General features: G+C 37.2%; 1 protein-coding gene across 3 annotated transcripts in view; it reads left to right on the forward strand.

Moving 5' to 3' along the window:
* SLC44A1 (solute carrier family 44 member 1) overlaps positions 1-23,637 on the forward strand; it is a 209,555-nt gene that overhangs the window by 122,642 nt on the left and 63,276 nt on the right. For all 3 annotated transcript variants that reach the window (XM_059925223.1, XM_059925222.1, XM_059925220.1), the window contains exons 12-13: positions 149-232; positions 18,044-18,181. In XM_059925223.1, the coding sequence (XP_059781206.1) occupies positions 149-232; positions 18,044-18,181 (222 nt within the window). The remainder of the gene's footprint in view (positions 1-148; positions 233-18,043; positions 18,182-23,637) is intronic.

The raw sequence follows: 23,637 nt of genomic DNA on the forward strand, positions 1-23,637 counted from the left end.
ATTTTGAGGAAAAAAAGGGTGAGTGTGGAGGCTTTGAAGCATAGGTTGTGATTTTTCTTAATTTTTATTTTTCTAAAACTTAGAATATTCTGTATGATATGGTTTGATTCTTTGGTCTTTAATTATTTCCATTTTTCATTCTTTCCAGGAAAATGCTTGTGCTCGATGTGTGCTGAAATCTTGCATTTGTTGCCTTTGGTGTCTTGAAAAGTGCCTAAATTATTTAAATCAGGTAAAATGGTTTTTTTGGTTTTTTATTTTTTTGTTTGTTTGTTTTTAATTGTCATATCCTTTCTATGTTTCTTTTTTTTTTTAATTGGGGTATAGTTGTTTTACAGTGTTGTGTTAATTTCTACTGTACAGCGGAGTTCCCTGTGCTATACAGCAGGTTCTTATTAGTTATCTATTTTATACATATTAGTGTATATATGCCAATCCCAATCTCTCAATTCATCCCCCACCCGGCCCCAAGGTAAAATGTTTTAAAAATACATTTAACATTCACTTTCAAAGATAGGTTCATTGTTTCTTCTTCCAAGATAAAGTTATTGAGCTTAAGTGAAAGATGTTTTGTTTTTCTCATGGTGTTATACATTGTGCCTTGATCAAGTATAATTGTTTCAATCATATTCTTGTTTTTAAACGTAATATGTGTTCTTACCAAGGCTTATTATTAATTAATTGTAGTACATTGATAAAATATCATTAGGGACCATCTTTCAGGAAAGACATTTATCTCTTATCCCTTAATTCACATCCTTTCATCTTTGATTTTCTCTGAGAATCTGTCTACTCTAGCCATAGTTCTTTAATTTTTTTAATGGTTTTTGAAAGCTTTAGTGAAAAGCTGTTGTGACACTTGCTCCTTTTTGCAACTGTCTACTATTGTTCAAAACTAGCATGCTCTGTATGCCGTGGGGTTTTTTTTGTTTTTGTTTTTGTTTTAATTTTTTGTCTAACTCCTGAAGACTATGATACTGGCCTGGAAAATATTATCAAAGGAAGTGCTATTTCTAAGGTCAAATGGAGGGATTGATACTTATGGGGTAACAGTTCTTAGTGGAGTGGGTCTTTCTGTATCTGAGCATGTAGGACTCTCGCTGTGAAGTACTCTGTTCATCTGGGTTGTTTGTTTTTTTTTTTTAACCACTTTTCTCCAGTCACTGAAAATCAATTCTAATGTACTGATGCCCTCATCTAATAGACCAAAGATAAAAATTGACTTTCTCACCATTTACCTTTAAGTGATTGCAGGGTAGCATTGCACTTTCCATTCACTCACGGGTAGTCAAAGGGTAAGAGTCCTGTGGTGATGGTGTTGAGCTTGCCTGGAGTTTGCTTTATTGGAGTTTTATGGTTAATATGATAAAGTAGGTATGACATGTCATTAGCAAAATACATTCTTGTAGCTCATCATACTCTATGGATGTAAAGCATTTGGAAGGTTATTATTAAAATAATTAGTAACAACCACAACATTCTGAAAAATTATATCCTTTAAAATTTGGTTTGGGATCAAGTCATCTTCATCAAAAAAGTTGATGGATGCACTAAAGATAATCATCATTACATTTTGTATCTGTCACTAAATAGCTTATTCTCAGAGAGATGTGCTAACCTCAGCTCTCTGTTTTCAGTTCCCACAGGCACCTTTTGCTCTCGCAGTTTCCAAAATGTGCCGGGAATAACTTCCTTCCAATGCTTGACTAACTCCTACTGATCCTTACTGATTCTGCCTGAGCATCACCTCTAAGGAACGTTCCCTCATTACCCCAGCCCCTCCTCTGACTTTCCACAACATCAGTTCATACCTCTGTGAAAACACTAAGAACACTATATGGGAGTTGTCTGTTCACTTCTTCATCTCATCCTTTAGACTTTTACATCCTTAAAGGCAAGATCTTATTTTTTGTCTCTCCAGAAACTATCACAGTGCCTAGTATACAGTAGGTGGTCTTTAAATGTTTTCTGAATGAATGATTAGTTAATCAATGAATATTTGGACTAAAAAAGACTGAGACGGTGATATAAAACTCTAAGAATCTCAAAAAGGATATGTGCAGTTATACTACAGGAAGAAAACAAATCACATCATGTCAAGATGGTCAGTAACCAGGTGCAAACATCCAACGTTTTCAGCTCATTCCAAGCTAAACATTAGTCAGCAGTTTAGTCCCAACAGTCCTGAGATGTATATCCAAACTACAAGTTGGTCTTTCTTTTACAGGTTTTGTCCATTTTGCATCCTCATTAGGTAGGCATGATGTCTGAAGATTCAAAGGAGGCATCAAAATAGTAGTAAATCAAATATGGGAGCAAAGGTTTAGGGAGAGTGATTCTGAACTCATACCTGGTAGTTCTCTTTGGGAATATGAAGCGTTGCGATATGGGAACTGGTTACCACTGGAGCTTCATGTCTCTTGTTTTCATAGGAATTTTATTTGAAATGAGGTCAACATATTGAAGACATTAGAATACTTCCTGCCGTGACAGGTTAGGCATAAGTACCAGTTACCAGTGGAATTTTTTTAACCCTTGTTCCTGTGAAATGTTTCAGAGCTGGGTGGGCACCCATCTGTTTGAAGTGTTTAAGATGATAGGGGTCATGGTGGTACTGAATAAATGAGCTCCAGAGGCTTTTCTAAACTTTGAGAAAACAGTAGGCTATAAGAGTATGATCTACTAGTGCAAGAAGGGACATTTTTAGTGCTGTCACACACATTCGGCAGTTGTAAGCTCAGTGCTCTGCTAGAGATGAAGCCATAGCTGGCATCAAGATGATGGAGTCGACTCACACCTTTCGTTTTGTCTCCTGTATTTTATTTATCATTGCTTTCTGCAAATGAAGTTCCTTTTCCCATACACATAGGATTAAGCCCACACTTTTATAGCCTTGTTGGAGAAGGTACAGTGGATAACTGGGGGGAGGCCCAATAAAGACAGCCCAGATGTTGAAGACGTGTTTCAATCCCCAGCAGTGTAACTGTTTGGCAAGCTCAGTGAAAGCTCTGAGTCTCAGTTTTCTTCTTCAGTAAGTGGAGAAAAATATACCTGTCCTCACAGGCTTCAGGTTAGGATGAAATAGAATGCAGATAAATCAGCTCTTCCAGTGTCTAACTCTTGGCAGACACCTAGTAAGTGTTGTTATTGCTCTCCCTCCACCGCATTTTATTTTTTTATAAAGAACTCCCTATGTTTTTACTCTAAGATAACAGAGCTATGACAAAGAAAATTCAAAAGGTAGTTCTACAAATGAATCTATTTTCTCTAAAAAATAAATGTAATGTAAGATACTGAAGATTTTGGAAAACCAAGACAAGAACAAAACATCACCCATGATCTCACCATGCTAACATAACACTTTTGTTACCGGCCAAACGGCAATTCCTCTGTCCCTGACCTCCGGAAGGAGAGAACTCAGTCGAGAGACATAGAGCAGTTTTAAGCAGCAGAAGTTTTATTAAGCAAAGCGAGAATATACTCCCAAGAGAGAGAAGGGGAGCAGGCCGTCCGGAAACCAGAAGCAGCCCCCAACGGGCGTAGGGCTGGTTTTTCGGAGTGGTGGAAAGTCCCTCCTTGTGTCTTGCGTCATTTGACTGCCGAGGTGATTGACAGCTTTAGGTTATATGACTTTTCTCTTTGTGCGCAGGCGCTTACCCACAAGCACCCAAGCGAAACCCCGGGGGAACTTGGGCAAAAACCGCAATGCTAATTTATTATAAATACGGCATAATGAACCCCGGGTTTTACTCTGAGGCACCTTTTAGGTCTTGGTGGGCCTGCGTCAACCTGTGCTGGCGGGTTCGTCTTGTTTGGTCTCGATAAGGCTGGAATCCTAGCGGTCCTTGACTGCAAAAGGGGAAGATCTCTGGGCATGTTCTGATCACCCGTTTCCAGGTCGGAGAGGGAAAGATGACCCCGTCCAGGACAGGGCGAGGAGCCGCTCATGTCTAACTACCTACCACTTTCATTAAAATACTTATCATTAGCTTTGAGAAAAAGTTTGCAGTATTTCACTTCAATTAATGTCTGATAAGCTCCAAACCTCATATGTAAAATGGGGCTAATAAGAGTATCTGTAGTGGGACTTCCGTGGTGGCGCAGTGGTTAAGAATCCGCCTGCCAATGCAGAGGACACGGGTTTGAGCCCTGGTCTGGGAAGATCCCACAGGCCACGGAGCAACTAAGCCCATGCACCACAACTACTGAGCCTGTGTTCTAGAGCCCACGAGCCACAACTACTGAGCCCGCATACTGCAACTACTTAAGCCTGCGCGCCTAGAGCCCGTGCTCCGCAGCAGGAGAAGCCACCGCAGTGAGAAGCCCGCACACCGCAACGAAGAGTAGCCCCCACTTACCGCAACTACAGAAAGCCCATGCGCAGCAACAAAGACCCAACGCAGCCCCCAAAATAAATTTAATTAATTAAACAAATTTAAAAAACAAAAGAGTATCTGTAGTGCCTGTTACCATGAGGATGAAGAGAGTCTACAGTGCTCTAAGCATGTGTTCAGTGAGTGGTGAATCTTATTCTATAGTACTGTCCACAGTTAATTTCTTTTACATTTTTATAATGTGCAGCAGTTAAATTTTTTATTTTCTCTTGTCAGTTCTGTTTAACTTTTCTTTCATGGTTTCTTACTTGGCTTTTATACTTAGAAAAGTTTTCCCCACCTCAAGATTAAATAATTATTCTAGCATTTTTTCTTATAGTCCTTTAGAGATTCCCCCTTTTTATCTTTTTTTTTTTTTAAGTTTTATTGATTGATTGATTGATTGATTGCTATGTTGGGTCTTCGTTTCTGTGCTAAGGCTTTCTCTAGTTGCGGCAAGCGGGGGCCACTCTTCACCGCAGTGCGCGGGCCTCTCACTATCATGGCCTCTCTTGTTGCCGAGCACAGGCTCCAGACGCGCAGGCTCAGTAGTTGTGGCTCACGGGTCTAGTTGCTCCGCGGCATGTGGGATCTTCCCAGACCAGGGCGCGAACCTGTGTCCCCTGCATTAGCAGGCAGATTCTCAACCACTGTGCCACCAGGGAAGCCCCTCCCCCTTTTTAAAAGGGGAAAAAAAAAAAAACCCATTTTAGTTTATCTGGGATTTAATCAGTTGTCCCAGGACCAGTTAGTGATTAATCTATCCTTTCTTCTGCTGTGAAATGTCAATTTGATCGTGTATTAAACTCTTACATATCATACTTGAGTCTGTCTTTGGGCTTTCATTTCTGATCTATTCTTCTACTGGCACTGTTTGTTTTTAATTTTAAAAATTTTTTGAAGTATAGTTGATGTGCAATATTATATGTTACAGGTGTACAGTGCTGGAATATTTAATTATACTTCATTATATATCTCAAGTATCCTGTGATGCAAATCTCTCATTCTTATTTTTCAGAGATTTCTTGTCAAGTCACCTGTTTATTCTCTGAGGTTATCTTTAGAGTATTCAATAGAGTACAGTGAAAACATAATACTAATTATAATGCCAGCTGACACTTACTGAGCCCTTACCATGTGCCATGCACTGTGGCTCACACTTCACATGCAGAGTCTCTCAGTTGGAGTTCTGTTTTGTGTAGTACTCTCTGGAAATGGTTAACAATGAGTTAGTTAATGTCCCTTTGCATCATTTTCCTCGTATCCTTTCTTCTGCTGTCAACTCCTGATGTCAGCTTGCAACCCACAGTCAAAAGCCTGGAGCAGGACTGGACAACACAAACCCCTGCAGGGCCGGTTGAAGTCCGTTACATCACTTCTGTAAGTGAGTGCAGCAGCCAGGGTCTAAAGCAATAGGGAGCAGTAGAGAGTGGTCAACTGGAGAGCTCATTTTCCATCCAAAGAGGGCCATCACTACTTAGCTCTGGGATACTGTTTGCCATGTGAGAATTTATAGACAGTTTGTAACTCTTCCAGTTTTCTAAGAGAAGCCAGAATTCTGGATGTTTGCATTTTATCTCCTGCTATTAAAATGTTGACAACTAATAAAAAAAAGAATAACTCTGAGTGAGCCAAAGCAAACACTGTGTTGTCTTTGGGCCCCACAATGTCAGTTGCCCATAGGCCACCAGTTTGTTGCCACTGCCTTAGAGGATGTAGAGGATAATAGAGAGGGGTGTTTACGTGGAGGCAGGGTAGACCAGAGTCATTGTGCAGCACACTATGAAATTCCATAATCCCAAACCATGCTTCAATGCTAAACAATGTGGAAAATACAGCTGGCTTCAAAAAAAGAGCTTTAGATTTTTAAAATAAGCTATTAACTATTTACAGCATAGGTGCTAGAGTTTTGCAGATAAACAGAGTGAACTGTGAACTGCTCTTTGTTTCTGCAGGTGCTTATCTTAATGTGACAGGAAAGTGATGGTACATCTAATCTAACCTATAGAATTCACTTTAGGTAGAAAGATTGTTACAACTAGAATCTGTTACATTTGGGCATTGGATTACTCAGGCCTTGATTTACTTTGACTCCACTTGAAGATAGTACATTTAACACTGGAGGGTATCTGCTCTCTGGCTGATAAGCTCTTAAGATTATAAAGCTTTTCTCTACATAATATGAGTGGGAGTTATTTTTTGAGCACCTACTTTAATCCTTGATAGTATACAAAGCGATTCATATATATTATCACTTTCTCTACACAACTCTGTAAGGAAGGCACATTTCCTCTGTTATACATGAGAAAATTGAGCCTGGTACCTTGTGGTAGATCACATGACCTAGAGGTGGAAGAAGTTTCTAATCTAAGTTTACCTAGATCTTAACCATGACAATGCACAGCTTCCTACAGTTGACCCTTGAACAACATAGTTTTAAATTGTGTGGGTCCATCACAGATGAACTTCTCGCCCACCTGGCGAGAGGGATTTAATTTTAAAGGGAGGAGGAGTGAGGCTAATGATGAGGAGGCACATGCATTAGTCTACCAGGCAAGGGGCAGGGCTTTTTCGAGGGAGTGGGGTGCCACCCCCTTTTTATCCTGTTTTGGTTCTTAATGTACAGTTCTGGCATGGGTAGGTGTGTCGTTTAATATGCTAATATAGTAAAATCAACATAGAATGAAAAACAAATTGTGCGGGTCCACTTATACGCAAATTTTTAAAAATAAATACTACAGTACTACACAATCCACTGTTGGTTGAATCCACGGATGCTGGAACCACAGAAAACATAGACTATAAAGTTATATGTGGATCTTCGACTGTGAGGGGGAGTTGGCACCCCAGCCCCTGCGTTGATCAAGGGTCAACTGTATATACATTTTTGTGAAACTTAAAGAAAAGAAAACTAAAGTATAGTTTATTATAGAGAATATGCAAACATCTCAAACTTTCATGTTTCATGCTGTAAACTAAGATAAGTGATGGTTTTAAAGACAGTCTATTTAAATTAAGATTTGCAACATATTTTTAATTCTTATGCCCCTTAAAAAAATATTTGCAACCAAACTGAGTGAAATATATGGTATAGATTGGACTTTGTGCCCCCTCCATCCCTCACTCAAAATAAGAAAAGGATCATTTTACTTACCATTTCCCTTATTTAATGTATAATGATCCACAAAGTTGTACATAACTGTTCCCCTTTTCCTACCATTGCTGTCTAGCTTGCCCCTATTAAGTGAGTTATTATGTAAAGATTTTAAACTTTAAGAGAATTTCTAGGTCCTTCAGTGAACAAAAGAAAGAATGTGTAAAAATGTAGAAGCTGTTGTCTGACCGGTGGCCAGGCAGGCCTGCGTTACCTGTCCGGCGATCCTCTGCCCTAACATATTTTCTTCCACATGACCAGTACTTTTTCACAAAAATGCACACACCAGGGACCACTTGGACTAACAGGCATCCTTTTAAAAAGATTCCTGGATGGTGATCATCTTTTATCTTGCTTCTGAGAATTGAATAGTCTCTAAGCCTGTGTCCTACCTGAGCAGATGTTGTGCACAGGCTAAATGTTAATCATCATGCCTGTCTGTGGGCAGTTTAGCTCAAGATCAGGAAGGCTGTCTGGGAAGCAGGTGGGTGGGCTCTAAAAATCTTAACTAAGTGGTCTGCAGAAAGCTCAGAGAACAGTTATTAGGCAAAGCTACAAAGGACTGAGAATCTCTTGAGAACCTTAGCATGAATCCTTTAGACTAAGAGGTATAGAAGCAGAGGGAAATTTCAATGGCCTGCTATGATCTTTAGCACATTGTTCTTCCTGAAGAGGTCATCTTGACCTTTGTGTATCACATGCATGTCATCTTCCTGCCTTGAGAGAGGGAAAACGTTTATAAAATATCCACCTACTTTTTTCAGTTAGGTTGAATATAAAGGAGTTGCATAGATCTGTAGGAATATTGCCAAGAAGGCTAAATTTCTATGAGCATATCCAACCCTGGAACTGAGGAGTGGAGAAAAGAAATCATTGCTGCCTCCTTTCATGTCTACAAATAGCCTTTTGCTCTAAAAGTAGATGGAATGGGTGGAGCTGGGTGGGGAAGAGAAGAAAGAAGCAGCAGAGGAAGAATAATAATTGTCAAATGAACTGAAGCTTCTGAAAATTAATGAGAGCAAAAAAAAAACTTTTGTAGTTTAGTTTGGAAGTGTTGGGTCTGCTCCTAGACTCAGCTGGTCTGATGATAACAGAGAAGAGAGATTGGAGGTGTGTGGATCCTCTCTTGCTTCTGTCTCTTCTTTCAAGGAAAGTTATGTTCAAACTGGAAAGGGGAGAACAACATAGTTAAGAGTTGTTGGTCCTCACTGACGGGGGTGGGATTTAAGACAACATCTAGTTGATTTAAATGGGTCATCCAATATCCTTGATTCTAGACATTATAGTGATGCTTTTTTATATCAGCATTAATAATATATATAGTTAATATGGTAGGGTATTTCCCTCTGAAAACCTTTTATTAAATAACTGGCTTATTAGCCCCTGGATCATATCTTAGAATAGGGGAAATAAGGTTTTTCTCTTTAGGGAAATTGTATCTCAGATCACCAAGGACGTTTGTCAATTGTTGAACTGAAGAATTATAGTAAAAAATGCTACAAGTCTGGAAGTTGTGGAAAAAGGTACTAATAGACTGGAAATGAGCAAATGTGGTTTGTATTTCGAAAGGGATGAGAAGGTGGGTTCCATAGCCTGTAAGTGAGGTTGGTATTGATTCTTGGCGTTACTCTAGAGCTGGGGTCAGCAAAGTTTTTCTGCAAAGGACCAGATAGTGAATATTTTTGGCGTTGTGGGCCATATAGTCCCTGCCACAATTGCTCAGTTCTGCCATCATAACATGAAAACAGCCAAAACAGTTTGTAAACAAATGAACATGGCTGTTTTCCAATAAAACTTATGTACAGAAGTACAGATTTAGCCCACAGGTGGTAGTTTGAAAACGTCTGCTCTAGAATAAATTGTTAAATAGGGTTTTTTCGTGAGTACATAGGGAACTGGTGAGAACTGGGAACTAATCTGGGTTCTTTGAGAATAGATCAGGCTTGGGAAGTTCTTTATCATTTTTCAGCCGAGTTACTGTTATACAAGATTAGAAGTATAGTTTATTTCGATGTCATGAGGCCTTTGGCAGAATGTTTCAAAAGAAGCTTTGTAGAAGATGAAAAAATGTGAAGCACTGCAGTTAGGTGCCTGCTGTCTTTTAACTGATAGAAAGCACTGGCAGATGACAGTATAAGTGAGCAAGCAGCAAATGAATGCTACCAGGACAATTTAATAGTATGATTTCCTTAAAATGTTGTATATATTAGCTTTCAAGATAAGAAGACCTGCAAACGTGATATAGTAGTATATTGTGATGTTATGCCAATTTGTATGATGGAATTTCATATATCACAATCATACTATATTTCTCAAAGAGCAACATAATTTCTTGCTGCTCCATTACTGAAAAAAGTTTATGAACCACAAGTAGTGACCTACTCAGTACAGTACTCTCTCCTTGGCCCTGAAAAGTTCTGCATTTTTTTTTTTTTTTTAAATTAATTTATTTATTTATGGCTGTGTTGGGTCTTCGTTTCTGTGCGAGGGCTTTCTCTAGTTGCGGCAAGTGGGGCCACTCTTCATCGCAGTGCGCAAGCCTCTCACTATCGCGGCCTCTCTTGTTGCGGAGCACAGGCTCCAGACGCGCAGGCTCAGTAGCTGTGGCGCACGGGCCCAGTTGCTCCGCGGCATGTGGGATCTTCCCAGACCAGGGTTCAAACCCGTGTCCCCTGCATTGGCAGGCAGATTCTCAACCACTGCGCCACCAGGGAAGCCCCAAGTTCTGCATTTTTAACCAATAAAATTAAGCATATAATGGCAAATTAAATTTTTGATAACTCAAACCTCATCTTCATACCAGGTTCTTAGTAACTAACAAGCGTACAGTTGGAACATTCATAAATTAAAGACCATCTCTCCTGGGCTCAATATTTAAAACTTTTCAGACAACACAGTGTAAAGTAAGCCCTTCGTGTCCTGCAGTGTTTCAGCAACTTCCATATTTTGGACTCACCAACAATTTCTTAAGTCAGCACAAAGCCAAAAATTCCTCAGGACCGTAAGTTTTTGGGTTTTTTTTGTCAGAAGGAAATTATTATTAGAATGATGAAAAATGCCAAATCCATAAATCATTAAATGTGTATACATAAATATATACATCACTGTATTTTTTTTCACATTTTTTTTTATTCAAACAGAAAGTCACCAAAATTATAATCACCCTCATCAGTTCACTCAGTCCAATGTAATACATTTTTTTTTCATCTTGATCTTTTGTTAGCACTTTTATGAATTCATCAGTTTTCCATTAGATTTCTGAAAATGCTAATTCATTCAGTTCAGCAATACAGTTATCAGAAACCTGTACTTGTCAGAGTCTTTTCCATGAATTCCTTGAAGATGAAACCCTTTTATAGGAACATTTTTGCAAAAGCATCAAAGTACACCCAGAACTGTCTGTAAATGACAAAAGACTTAAAAATGACCACGGTTAAAGATTTGATGAAAGTTCATAATAATGCAATTGACAAGGAAATTTAGTTATTTCTGAGGTATACATTTTAAAGTAATAACTAGAATTATGACTTATAACATTATACCAGAACATATAAGATTTTTAGGAATCTCATGTAATGTCTGAAACATTTATATTAACATCTTTCCATACAAATAACCCAAACAAAGTTTAGTATTAGTTTTTTGGGGTATTTTTGAATTTTTGAATTTTATTTAATTTATTTTTTTATACAGCAGGTTCTTATTAGTCATCAAGTTTATACACATCAGTGTATACACGTCAATCCCAATTGCCCAATTCAGCACACCACCATCCCCACCCCACCGTGGCTTTCCCCCCTTGGTGTCCATACATTTGTTCTCTACATCTGTGTCTCAACTTCTGCCCTGCAAACCGGTTCATCTGTACCATTTTTCTAGGTTCCACATACATGCGTTAATATCTGATATTTGTTTTTCTCTTTCTGACTTACTTCACTCTGTATGACAGTCTCTAGATCCATCCACGTCTCAACAAATGACTCAATTTCGTTCCTTTTTATGGCTGAGTAATATTCCATTGTATATATGTACCACAACTCCTTTATGCATTCGTCTGTCGGTGGGCATTTAGGTTGCTTCCATTACCTGGCTATTGTAAATAGTGCTGCAATGAACATTGGGGTGCACGTGTCTTTTTGAATTATGGTTTTCTCTGGGTATATGCCCAGTAGTGGGATTGCTGGATCATATGGTAATTCTATTTTTAGTTTTCTAAGGAACCTCCGTACTGTTCTGCATAGTGGCTGTATCAATTTACATTCCCACCAACAGTGCAAGAGGGTTCCCTTTTCTCCACACCCTCTCCAGCATTTGTTGTTTGTAGATTTTCTGATGATGCCCATTCTAACTGATGTGAGGTGATACCTCATTGTAGTTTTGATTTGCATTTCTCTAGTAATTAGTGATGTTGAGCAGCTTTTCATGTGCTTCTTGGCCATCTGTATGTCTTCTTTGGAGAAATGTCTATTTAGGTCATCTGCCCATTTTGGATTGGGTTGTTTCTTTAATATTGAGCTGCATGAGCTGTTTATATATTTTGGAGATTAATCCTTTGTCCGTTGATTTGTTTGCAAATATTTTCTCCCATTCTGAGGGTTGTCTTCTGGTCTTGTTTATGGTTTCCTTTGCTGTGCAAAAGCTTTTAAGTTTCATTAGGTCCCATTTGTTTATTTTTCTTTTTATTTCCATTACTCTAAGAGGTGGATCAAAAAAGATCTTACTGTGATTTATGTCAAAGAGTGTTCTTTCTATGTTTACCTCTAAGAGTTTTATAGTGTCCGGTCTTACATTTAGGTCTCAAATCCATTTTGAGTTTATTTTTGTGTATGGTGTTAGGGAGTGTTCTAATTTCATTCTTTTACATGTAGCTGTCCAGTTTTCCCAGCACCACTTATTGAAGAGACTGTCTTTTCTCCATTCTATATCCTTGCCTCCTTTCTCATAGATTAGTTGACCATAGGTGCGTGGGTTTATCTCTGGGCTTTCTATCTTGTTCCATTGATCTGTGTTTCTGTTTTTGTGCCAGTACCATATTGTCTTGATTACTGTAGCTTTGTAGTATAGTCTGAAGTCAGGGAGTCTGATTCCTCCAGCTTCTTTTTTTTCCCTCAAGACTGCTTTGGCTATTCGGAGTCTTTTGTGTCTCCATACGAATTTTAAGATTTTTTGTTCTAGTTCCGTAAAAAATGCCATTGGTAATTTGATAGGGATTACATTGAATCTGTAGATTGCTTTGGGTAGTATAGTCATTTTCACAATATTGATTCTTCCAATCCAAGAACATGGTATATCTCTCCATCTGTTGGTATCATCTTTAATTTCTTTCATCAGTGTCTTATAGTTTCTGCATACAGGTCTTTTGTTTCCCTAGGTAGGTTTATTCCTAGGTATTTTTTTCTTTTTGTTGCAATGGTAAATGGGAGTGTTTCCTTAATTTCTCTTTCAGATTTTTCCTCATTAGTGTATAGGAATGCAAGAGATTTCTGTGCATTAATTTTGTATCCTGCAACTTTACCAAATTCATTGATTAGCTCTAGTAGTTTTCTTGTGGCATCTTTAGGATTCTCTATGTATAGTATCATGTCATCTGCAAACAGTGACAGTTTTACTTGTTCATTTCCAATTTGTATTCCTTTTATTTCTTTTTCTTCTCTGATTGCCATGGCTAGGACTTCCAAAACTATGTTGAATAATAGTGGTGAAAGTGGACATCCTTGTCTTGTTCCTGATCTTAGAGGAAATGCTTTCAGTTTTTCACCATTGAGAATGATGTTTGCTGTGGGTTTGTCGTATATGGCCTTTATTATGTTGAGGTAGGTTCCCTCTATGCCCACTTTCTGGAGAGTTTTTATCATAAATGGGTGTTGAATTTTGTCAAAAGATTTTTCTGCATCTACTGAGATGATCATGTGGTTTTTCTTTTTCAATTTGTTAATATGGTGTATCACATTGATTGATTTGCATATATTTAAGAATGCTTGCATCTCTGGAATAAATCCCACTTGATCATGGTGTATGATCTTTTTAATGTGTTGTTGGATTCTGTTTGCTAGTATTTTGTTGAGGATTTTTGCTTCTATATTCATCAGTGATATTGGTCTGTAATTTTCTTTTTTTTTTTTTTGTAGTATCTTTGTCTGGTTTTGGTAGCAGGGTGATGGTGGCCTCATAGAATGAGTTTGGGAGTGTTCCTTCCTCTGCAATTTTTTGGAAGAGTTTGAGAAGGATGGGTGTTAGCTCTTCTCTAAATGTTTGGTAGAATTCACCTGTGAAGCCATCTGGTCCTGGACTTTTGTTTGTTGGAAGATTTTTAATCACAGTTTCAATTTCATTACTTGTGATTGGTCTGTTCATATTTTCTATTTCTTCCTGGTTCAGTCTTGGAAGGTTATACCTTTTTAAGAATTTGTCCATTTCTTCCAGGTTGTCCATTTTGTTGGCACAGTGTTGCTTATAGTAGTCTCTAAGGATGCTTTGTATTTCTGCCATGTCTGTTATAACTTCTCCATTTTCATTTCTAATTTTATTGATTTGAGTCCTCTCCCTCTTTTTCTTGATGAGTCTGGCTAATGATTTATCAATTTTGTTTATCTTCTCAAAGAACCAGCTTTTAGTTTTATTGATCTTTGCTATTGTTTTCGTTTCTATTTCATTTATTTCTGCTCTGATCTTTATGATTTCTTTCCTTCTGCTAACTTTGGGTTTTGTTTGTTCTTCTTTCTCTAGTTCCTTTAGGTGTAAGGTTAGATTGCTTATTTGAGATTTTTCTTGTTTCTTGAGGTAGGCTTGTATAGCTATAAACTTCCCTCTTAGAACTGCTTTTGCTGCATCCCATAGGTTTTGGATCGTCGTGTTTTCATTGTCATTTGTCTCTAGGTATTTTTTGATTTCCTCTTTGATTTCTTCAGTGATCTCTTGGTTATTTAGTAACGTATTGTTTAGCTTCCATGTGTTTGTGTTTTTTACGTTTTTTTCCCTGTAATTGATTTCTAATCTCATAGCATTGTGGTCAGAAAAGATGCTTGATATGATTTCAATTTTTTTTAATTTACTGAGGCTTGATTTGTGACCCAAGATGTGATCTATCCTGGAGAATGTTCCGTGCGCACTTAAGAAGAAAGTGTAATCTGCTGTTTTCGGATGGAATGTCCTATATATATCAATTAAATCTATCTGGTCTATTGTGTCATTTAAAGCTTCTGTTTCCTTATTTATTTTCATTTTGGATGATCTGTCCATTGGTGTAAGTGAGGTGTTAAAGTCCCCCTCTATTATTGTGTTACTGTCGATTTCCTCTTTTATAGCTGTTAGCAGTTGCCTTATGTATTGAGGTGCTCCTATGTTGGGTGCATATATATTTATAATTGTTATATCTTCTTCTTGGATTGATCCCTTGATCATTATGTAGTGTCCTTCCTTGTCTCTTGTAACATTCTTTATTTATTTATTTTTTTAAGAAATTCACGTTCTTTTATTTATTTATTTATTTATTTATTTATGACTGTGTTGAGTCTTCGTTTCTGTGCGAGGGCTCTCTCTAGTTGCGGTAAGTGGGGACCACTCTTCATCGCAGTGCGCGGGCCTCCCACCATCGCAGCCTCTCTTGTTGCTGAGCGCAGGCTCCAGATGCGCAGGCTTAGCAATTGTGGCTCACGGGCTTAGTTGCTCCGCGGCATGTGGGATCTTCCCAGACCAGGGCTCAAACCCGTGTCCCCCGCACTGGCAGGCAGACTCTCAACCACTGCGCCACCAGGGAAGCTCCACATTCTTTATTTTGAAGTCTATTTTATCTGATATGAGTATTGCTACTCCAGCTTTCTTTTGATTTCCATTTGCATGGAATATTTTTTTCCATCCCCTCACTTTCAGTGTGTATGTGTCCCTAGGTCTGAAGTGGGTCTCTTGTAGACAGCATATATATGGGTCTTGTTTTTGTATCCATTCAGCAAGCCTGTGTCTTTTGGTTGGAGCATTTGATCGATTCACATTTAGGGTAATTATCGATATGTATTTTCCTATTACCATTTTCTTAATTGTTTTCGTAGGTCCTTTTCTTCTCTTGTGTTTCCCACTTAGAGAAGTTCCTTTAGCATTTGTTGTAGAACTGGTTTGGTGGTGCTGAATTCTTTTAGCTTTTTCTTGTCTGTAAAGCTTTTGATTTCTCCTTTGAATCTGAATGAGATCCTTGCTGGGTAGAGTAATCTTGGTTGTAGGTTCTTCCCTTTCATCACTTTAATTATATCATACCACTCCCTTCAGGCTTGTAGAGTTTCTGCTGAGAAATCAGCTGTTAACCTTATGGGAGTTCCCTTGTATTTTATTTGTCGTTTTTCCCTTGCTGCTTTTAATAATTTTTCTTTGTCTTTAATTTTTGCCAATTTGATTACTGTGTGTCTTGGTGTGTTTCTCCTTGGGTTTATCCTGTCTGGGACTCGCTGCACTTCCTGGACTTGGGTGGCTATTTCCTTTCCCATGTTAGGGAAGTTTTTGACTATAATCTCTTCAAATATTTTCTCTGGTCCTTTCTCTCTCTCTTCTCCTTCTGGGACCCCTATAATGAGAATGTTGTTGCGTTTAATGTTGTTCCAGAGGTCTCTTAGGCTGTCTTCATTTCTTTTCATTCTTTTTTCTTTATTCTGTTCCGCAGCAGTGAATTCCACCATTCTGTCTTCCAGGTCACTTATCCGTTCTTCTGCCTCAGTTATTCTGCTATTGATTCCTTTTAGTGTAGTTTTCGTTTCAGTTATTGTATTGTTCATCTCTGTTTGTTTGTTCTTTAATTCTTCTAGGTCTTTGTTAAACATTTCTTGCATCTTCTCGATCTTTGCCTCCGTTCTTTTTCCGAGGTCGTGGATCATCTTTACTATCATTATTTTAAACTGTTTTTCTGGAAGGTTGCCTATCTCCATTTCATTTAGTTGTTTTTCTGGAGTTTTATCTTGTTCCTTCATCTGGTACATAGCCCTCTGCCTTTTCATCTTGTCTGTCTTTCTGTGAATGTGGTTTTTGTTCCACAGGCCGCAGGATTGTAGTTCTTCTTGCTTCTGCTGTCTGCCGTCTGGTGGATGAGGCTATTTAAGAGGCTTGTGTAAGTTTCCTGATGGGAGGGACTGGTGGTGGGTAGAACTGACTATTGCTCTGGTGGGCAGAGCTCAGTAAAACTTTAATCCTCTTGACTCTTGTTGGGTGGGGCTGGGTTCCCTCCCTCTTAGTTAGAACTGTAAGTTTTAGTTACAAAGTCCATATACGTTCCCTTCTAAGACTCAGGCATATTTCATGTTATGTTACTTATTCACATTTCCCAGAAAATGCCAATGCTGTTCTAGAATGCAATGTAAAAAAGAAGGAAAAAAGTCAGAGTGGTCAAAGAAAACATGGGGCAGCAGAAGCAGGTATGACTTAATAAAAGTATGTCAGCTGGGAACTCAGTACTACAAGGGACAGAAAGCCAACTCAGTCTGGCCTAAAAAAGAGCAAGAGTGAGAAGGGGGTGGGGGAGAGAGGAGAAGGGAGAGATTCTTAGCTATTTATTAGCTTCAATAACTAAGAAGTCCAGAATCTGGCTAGTTCCTAATCATGCAAACATTGTCACCCAATGCGAGTACCTGTTTCTCTCTCTGTTCTGACTCCCATTATGTTGGCAAAACAGCTATGGCAAATTCGTACCCTCACACCTTGGTGTCCAGAAAAATGAGAGAGCTGCTCTGTCAGGAGCACCTATGGAAGAGAAAGGAAACATCTTTTTTTTCCCCTGGAAGCCCCAGGGAACATCTTTTACTTTCATAGGCTCTGATTAGTTTATGTACCAATCCCTGAATCAGTCGTTGTAGGTAGAACATGTTGATTGGCTTACATCAACCAAGGCCCACCCCAAGAGCTGGAGGTAGTGTCAGTCTCACTCAGACTCCAAGAGAATGGTGAAGGTCTGTTTTCTTAAAGGGGATTTAGGATCCTGCCCCAGGAGGGAGGGGTATAAGATCGGCAACAAACAGCAATCTATTGCAAGAACTATGAGGTAAGACAGCATAGAAGAAAGTACCAAGGAGGAGGTGTTCCAGTTAAAGCAGCACAGCAGTCTGATGCCTTTATGTGTGTGTGTGTGTGTGTGTGTGTGTGTGTGTGTGTGTGTGTGTGTAGCTTTTAAAGCATCACTGAAGTGGTAATAATGCATCACTGATATGCATGGTAATGAACCCAAGATATCTAGGAAAGTTTAAATTATGGTTTGATTTGCTAATATATGGAAGAAGTTAATGGATATTGGAAAGGTTTATGTGTGTTTTAGTAAATATCAGTGTTTTTAAAGGACCTAAACTAGGCCAAATGAGAAGCTCTCATTATCATATCAGGTTTTTTTTTAATGTCTCATATTTCCTTGTGCTTAATCTAAATCTGTACCTCACCAAAGCCATGGGTTTAACTGTGAAATATTTTTACAAGCTATGCTTTAACTATGTTTGGTTTAAATCTTAAAGATTACATTTACTGATGAAAAATTGTTTTTGCTTTTGTCCAGAATGCATACACAGCCACGGCTATCAACAGCACCAACTTCTGCACCTCAGCGAAGGATGCCTTTGTCATTCTCGTGGAGAATGCTTTGCGAGTAGCTGCCATCAACACAGTGGGGGATTTCATGTTATTCCTAGGCAAGGTAATAAGACCAAGTATATTATCTGAGACAGACAGTAAATTTTTGCATATGCATATAGTTGCTCTTTAATTTCAAAAATATATGTAGCCCACAAAAAAACTAAAAGTCACATAATATAAAGCAAGCACTTACAAAACCCTTAATATGTGTCAGGCACTGTTCTAAGTACTTTTCATGTATTGTGCTCATTTAATCCTCATAATAAGTTTGTAAAGGAAGTACTATTATTATCTTCATGTTTCAGATGGGGAAACTGAGGCACGGAGCAGTTAAGTAATTTGACCATTACATATTTTGAATTAAGAAACAGTCTGTGTAGTGGTTAGGGGCAGTGCATCTGCAGCCTGACTGCCTGGATTTAAATCCTGGCCTGACTAGCTGTGTGACCTGAGGCAGGGTATATAACCACTCTGTGCCTCAGTTTGTCCATTTGTGAAATTGAGGTAATAATAGTGCCAAACCCCTAGAACTGTGAGGGTTAGACTGATTAATAACGTGTAGTGTACCTAAGATAGTGCTTGACACATTGCAAGTTCTTGATGAATATTAGCAGTCATCGTTACTATATATAAACCCCTTAAAATAGAGATGTTAGGGAATGAGACCTAACTGTCCTCAAAAGTGTTTTTCTATTCTGTGCTATTAAAATCTGCAAAATATTAGATAACAGAATAATTGAGGACTCACTTTACCTTTGTATCTATATTTCAAACCATAACATACTCAGAAAATTTGAAAAATTGAGTTAAGAAAACGGCACCACCACTATAACCTAATAACTTATTTTTATATTCCCTCCCAGTGTTTTTTCACAGGCTTATATTTCTATAGTATAACAATCCTGGTATACATAGCTATTTGTTCTGCTATTTTCACTTCATATTCTATCTATACATTTTTTGTATTACTTTGATAATCTTCATAATTACTCATTATCATGATGACCACTATTCCATCAAATGCTATTCTCTTACTGCTGAACACTTAAGTTACTCCAACCACTGTGCCTTTAAAATGTTTTTGAAAGGGAATTAAATATTTGATGTAGAAAGGCATTGATTAGCACTGTGTAACGTAGTTTTAAGTTCTCAGGCAATTGTCATCTAAAAAGAATTATAAAACCATACAGATAGTTATTTTGAAAATTTGTAATTAAACGTACATTATGACTCCTGGATTTGCTTTTGTCACGTTTTAACAGTAAGAGGAAATTTTTTATAGTAAAAATTGAATGAGTTAATTCATGTTAACAAATGAGTACAGGTCTGACCCTGTCACTAACCATTGCTATTATTTATGTGCTATGTGACTAACTCAGGAAGGCTTCAGATTTTTTGTTCATTTTTTATGTATTTATAATTGACCCCTACTGCTAAGAAAGATATGAAGCAACTTAAAATAAAAACATATATATATGCAGAGCAATTAAAATAAAAGAGAAATAAGAAGACATATAAAGAATAACGGAGAAAATTATACCAAGTGGCAACATTTGATCACGATGATGATTTTAGTAACTCTGATTGAGACACTTGCTGGGTACCAGGTACTGAGGGCAGTGCTTTATGTGAAGTGTTATATTTGGTCCTCCCCTGTAAGGAGACCTACTACTATTATCTTCATTTTACAGAAAAGGAAACCAAAGTTTAGAGAGCTAAGTAGGTTGTCCAAATTTAGAAAACTCGAATGTGGCAGAGCTGGAGTTCAGACTCAGATCTGTCTGACTTCAAAGTTTTTAATCACTATGTGCTATAATTGCCTCAACTGACATTAATTTTGTCCCTGGGCCTTTTTTTTTTTTTTTCCCCTAAAGCCTTTTGATTCTGATGATGGTAAACTACTGGAGATAATTCTAAATACAGCATTACTTATAGTAGTGACTAATTGTAAACAATCTACTGCCTAACAATAAAGGTTGGAAATAATAATCAACAGACTATTCACCTCTTAAACCCTGTTTTTTTATTTTATTTTTTTTAACTTTTTAAATTTTTTTTGGCCACGCCGTGTGGCTTGTAGGATCTTAGTTTCCCAACCAGGGATTGAACCCGGGCCCATGGTAGTGAAAGCGCCAAGTCCTAACCACTGGACCACCAAGGAATTCCCTAAACCATGTTTTTTATTGAGTTTATAATGTGATAATGTGTATAATAAGTGGAAAAGCTGAGTAAAACTACTAGACCATCACAGAACCATTTAAAAATGTGTGTAAAAATGTGCATAAGAAAGAGAAAGAAAGTTAATATCTCAAAATGTTTTTAATAACGATTGCTTTGGGATATTGAAAATATGAGTGATTCCAAACACCTCTCCCCAGTTTATCATATAATGGTAAAGTTTCTATGATATGATAGAAACTTTGATAAAGTTGATAAACTTTATGATATGATAAAGTGTCTATATTAAGTATGCATTTCTCTTATAATGGAAAAATATATACATGATAAAATACAGTGTTTTAAAATTGGCTTTGAGTTTTTCAGCAACCTAACGACCTGTCAAAATTTTTTCTTTAGGTTTATCATAACCTTTTAGTCATTCAACAAATATTTATAGAGTACCTACTGGTAATGTACTAGGGGCTATTCTGGGTGCTGCTTATATACTAGTCAATAAAGAGAATTTAAAATCTGGTAGAAAAGGAAGTTTTGTATCCCTTTTTTCACTTCGTGTTATATTATGAGCATGTCTCATTTTATTAAAAATGGTTATATAGTTGTTGTATCATTTATTTAACAAAGGCTCCGGGATTTTTTTGTTTTTTTTACAGTTGAACTTTTCTCAATTTTTTACTATTATAAAGTGAAACTTTTGTATACCAGTTCTTGCCCACATTAATACTTATTTCCTGAGGCCAGAATCCTAGAAGTGGAGTTAATGAGTTCAAATACATAATAGGATTTTTGATACGTATTTCCAAGTTGCTTTCCAGAAAAATATAATTTTGAATAACATAATATTTCTAATGTTGTAAAAAAAAGACTTTTAAAACCATAAAAGGTAAACAGTTTTTAAATTGAGAAATCAAAAAAGGAGAAAGATAAGAGGAAAAAAAAACTTCTGGGTTTCCAACATACTAAGATAAATTCTTGTTTTCCTTTTCCAAAAATATAGTTCTGATCACAGGATACAATAAATCTTTTAAAGAGTTTCTTTCATTACAATTAATGAAATTAATGTCTACTAGTATGCAGAAATAGTTTTTGATCAGATAGTTCAACTAGGTAGATCATAATAAACATTATGAAAGTGTCAGGAACAAACTACTAGTACATGGAACAACTTGGATGAATCTTGAGGGAATTATGCTGAGTGAAAAATGCCAATCCCAGAAGATTAAGTGCTGTATGATTCCATTTATATAACATTCTTGAAATGACAATATTTTATCAATAGAAATGGAGACCATATATGTGGTCACCCAGTTAGTGATAGGGGAGGGGGGAAGTAGGGATATCTATAAAAGGTTAAAGCGAAGGATGCTTGTGGTGATGGAAATGTTCTGTATCTTTGTCGTATCAGTACGAATATCTGGGTTGTGACTTAGTACTATAATTTTGCAAGGTGTTACCATTGAAGGGAACTGGGTAATGGGTACATGGAATCGTTCTGTTACTTTTTATAACTGCACGTGAATTCATAATATCTCAAAATTTAAAATTTAATTTTCAAAACCTTGATTTTAGAAAGAAAACAAAAGACAGTGTCTTGTATTCCATTTCTATGAAGCCCCAATGATTTTATGGAATGGTAAATTAGATTTGGAAGAGACCTTAGCTCCTCTAGTTTAGTGGCTTGTGACCTATGATCATTGGCCTACAGGGTCCTCAAAGATTAAGAATAGTGATTTAGAAGCTTTTTAAATATTTTTAAGTCTAATAGATATTGCATTTTAAGTCTAATAAATATTGCATACTGCATATTTATTGCCAATAAAACTATACCAAAAAAATCCCCCAAATCTTGTTTCTTTGCTTCTGTTTGAAATTATTTTACCTCTATTTGATAATACTTTTTATGACAATTAGATGTTCTAGCTGATAATTTAATCTGGCTTCAATTATTAAAAAAATATGAGTTATTTGTTGATGCTATTTTGTTGGTAAACAAAATCTTTCAAAATATGGGTTCAATGGGGGAAAAGGGCATCATAAATGCAAGATTTATGATGACAAAAAAAAAAAAGAAAGAAAGAAGCTAAGTTTGCCAGTCACTATGTTAAATGCTTTCAGAATGCTTATTTTAACAATTACGAGATGTATGTCCTATTGTGTCTCTCTTAAAGATGGAAAAACAGTCTCAGAAAAGTTAAGTGAACTTGCTTAGAGTCACAAAACTAAGAAGGTCTAACTCTGATTCAGTCCTACATCTTTCTGACTCCAAAACCAGCATCCTTTTCTTCCTGCTTCTCACATCCTACTCTGTGTATGAATCTCTTCTACTGCATCACAAATAATTTATCCTTTATAACAAGAGTGTCTAAACCTTTAAAATCAAACATCTTATTACCAAAAAATAATTTGAGCACATTTCCCCAATATATTTACATTTATTTATTAATGACATATGTATAGCTTTCACTAATATATGCTTTATAAAGTGTAAAATTTTAAATGTATGAGAAATACAAATAGAAGTCCCAGGTGATTCTCTTGAACCTTCTCTTGGCTAGGTGTACTCTACCATGGAGATCAGTGATATAGAGCAGTACTCCTTATAGGCTGTGGACTTTCTAAGAATCACCCAGGGGTTCTTTTAAAGTGAATATTGCTGAGCTTCATATTAAATCCAACCAATCAGATTCTCTGGGAGCAGGACCCAGGAATCTGCATTATTCACAAACTCCCCAAGGGATTTCCAGCCCCTCTAATAGTTTGAGAACCACTAATGTATCTTCTGCTTGAATGAGTGCATGATACCCTTTCCTTATATTGGGGAGTAATTATTACATTTCTTTGACTTTTTAAGGTAAATGTCACTAGTTTTTGAAGTTGGTTCTCATGTGACAGTGTTCTACCTTAACAGCTTTTGTCTCAGCATCTACTTGTCTGAGCCACATCTTCTGCCTATAATTGACTTTAACATTTCAAATGTGGTTTAACTTTTAGTGGCATAGAGAGAGTGTAAAGCAGCTGAGTTCTCCCATAGGGTGGATGTAAAAACATTGAAAAAGAGTATAAGAAATACCTCATCCTAAAATTGAAACAGAAGAGTGAAAAAAAATGGACCTAATTAGCTATTTGTGGACATGACCCCAGAAAATAAGTCACTGTGAGAGAAGATTCATAGGTATATTGCCACAAAAAATGATGGGAGGGGAGCAGACCCAGATTTGCTCCCTAAAATCATCTGAGAGAGGGATCAATTTATAGCTTAACCAATATATCCTCTGATGCATTAAAATTCCTGGTTAAGATAATGGTGAGTGAGAGATGTTTTGGTGTTGATAAATAGTG

The sequence above is a fragment of the Balaenoptera ricei genome, chromosome 6, assembly GCF_028023285.1.
Source record: "Balaenoptera ricei isolate mBalRic1 chromosome 6, mBalRic1.hap2, whole genome shotgun sequence".
In the NCBI taxonomy this organism is placed as follows: domain Eukaryota; kingdom Metazoa; phylum Chordata; class Mammalia; order Artiodactyla; family Balaenopteridae; genus Balaenoptera; species Balaenoptera ricei.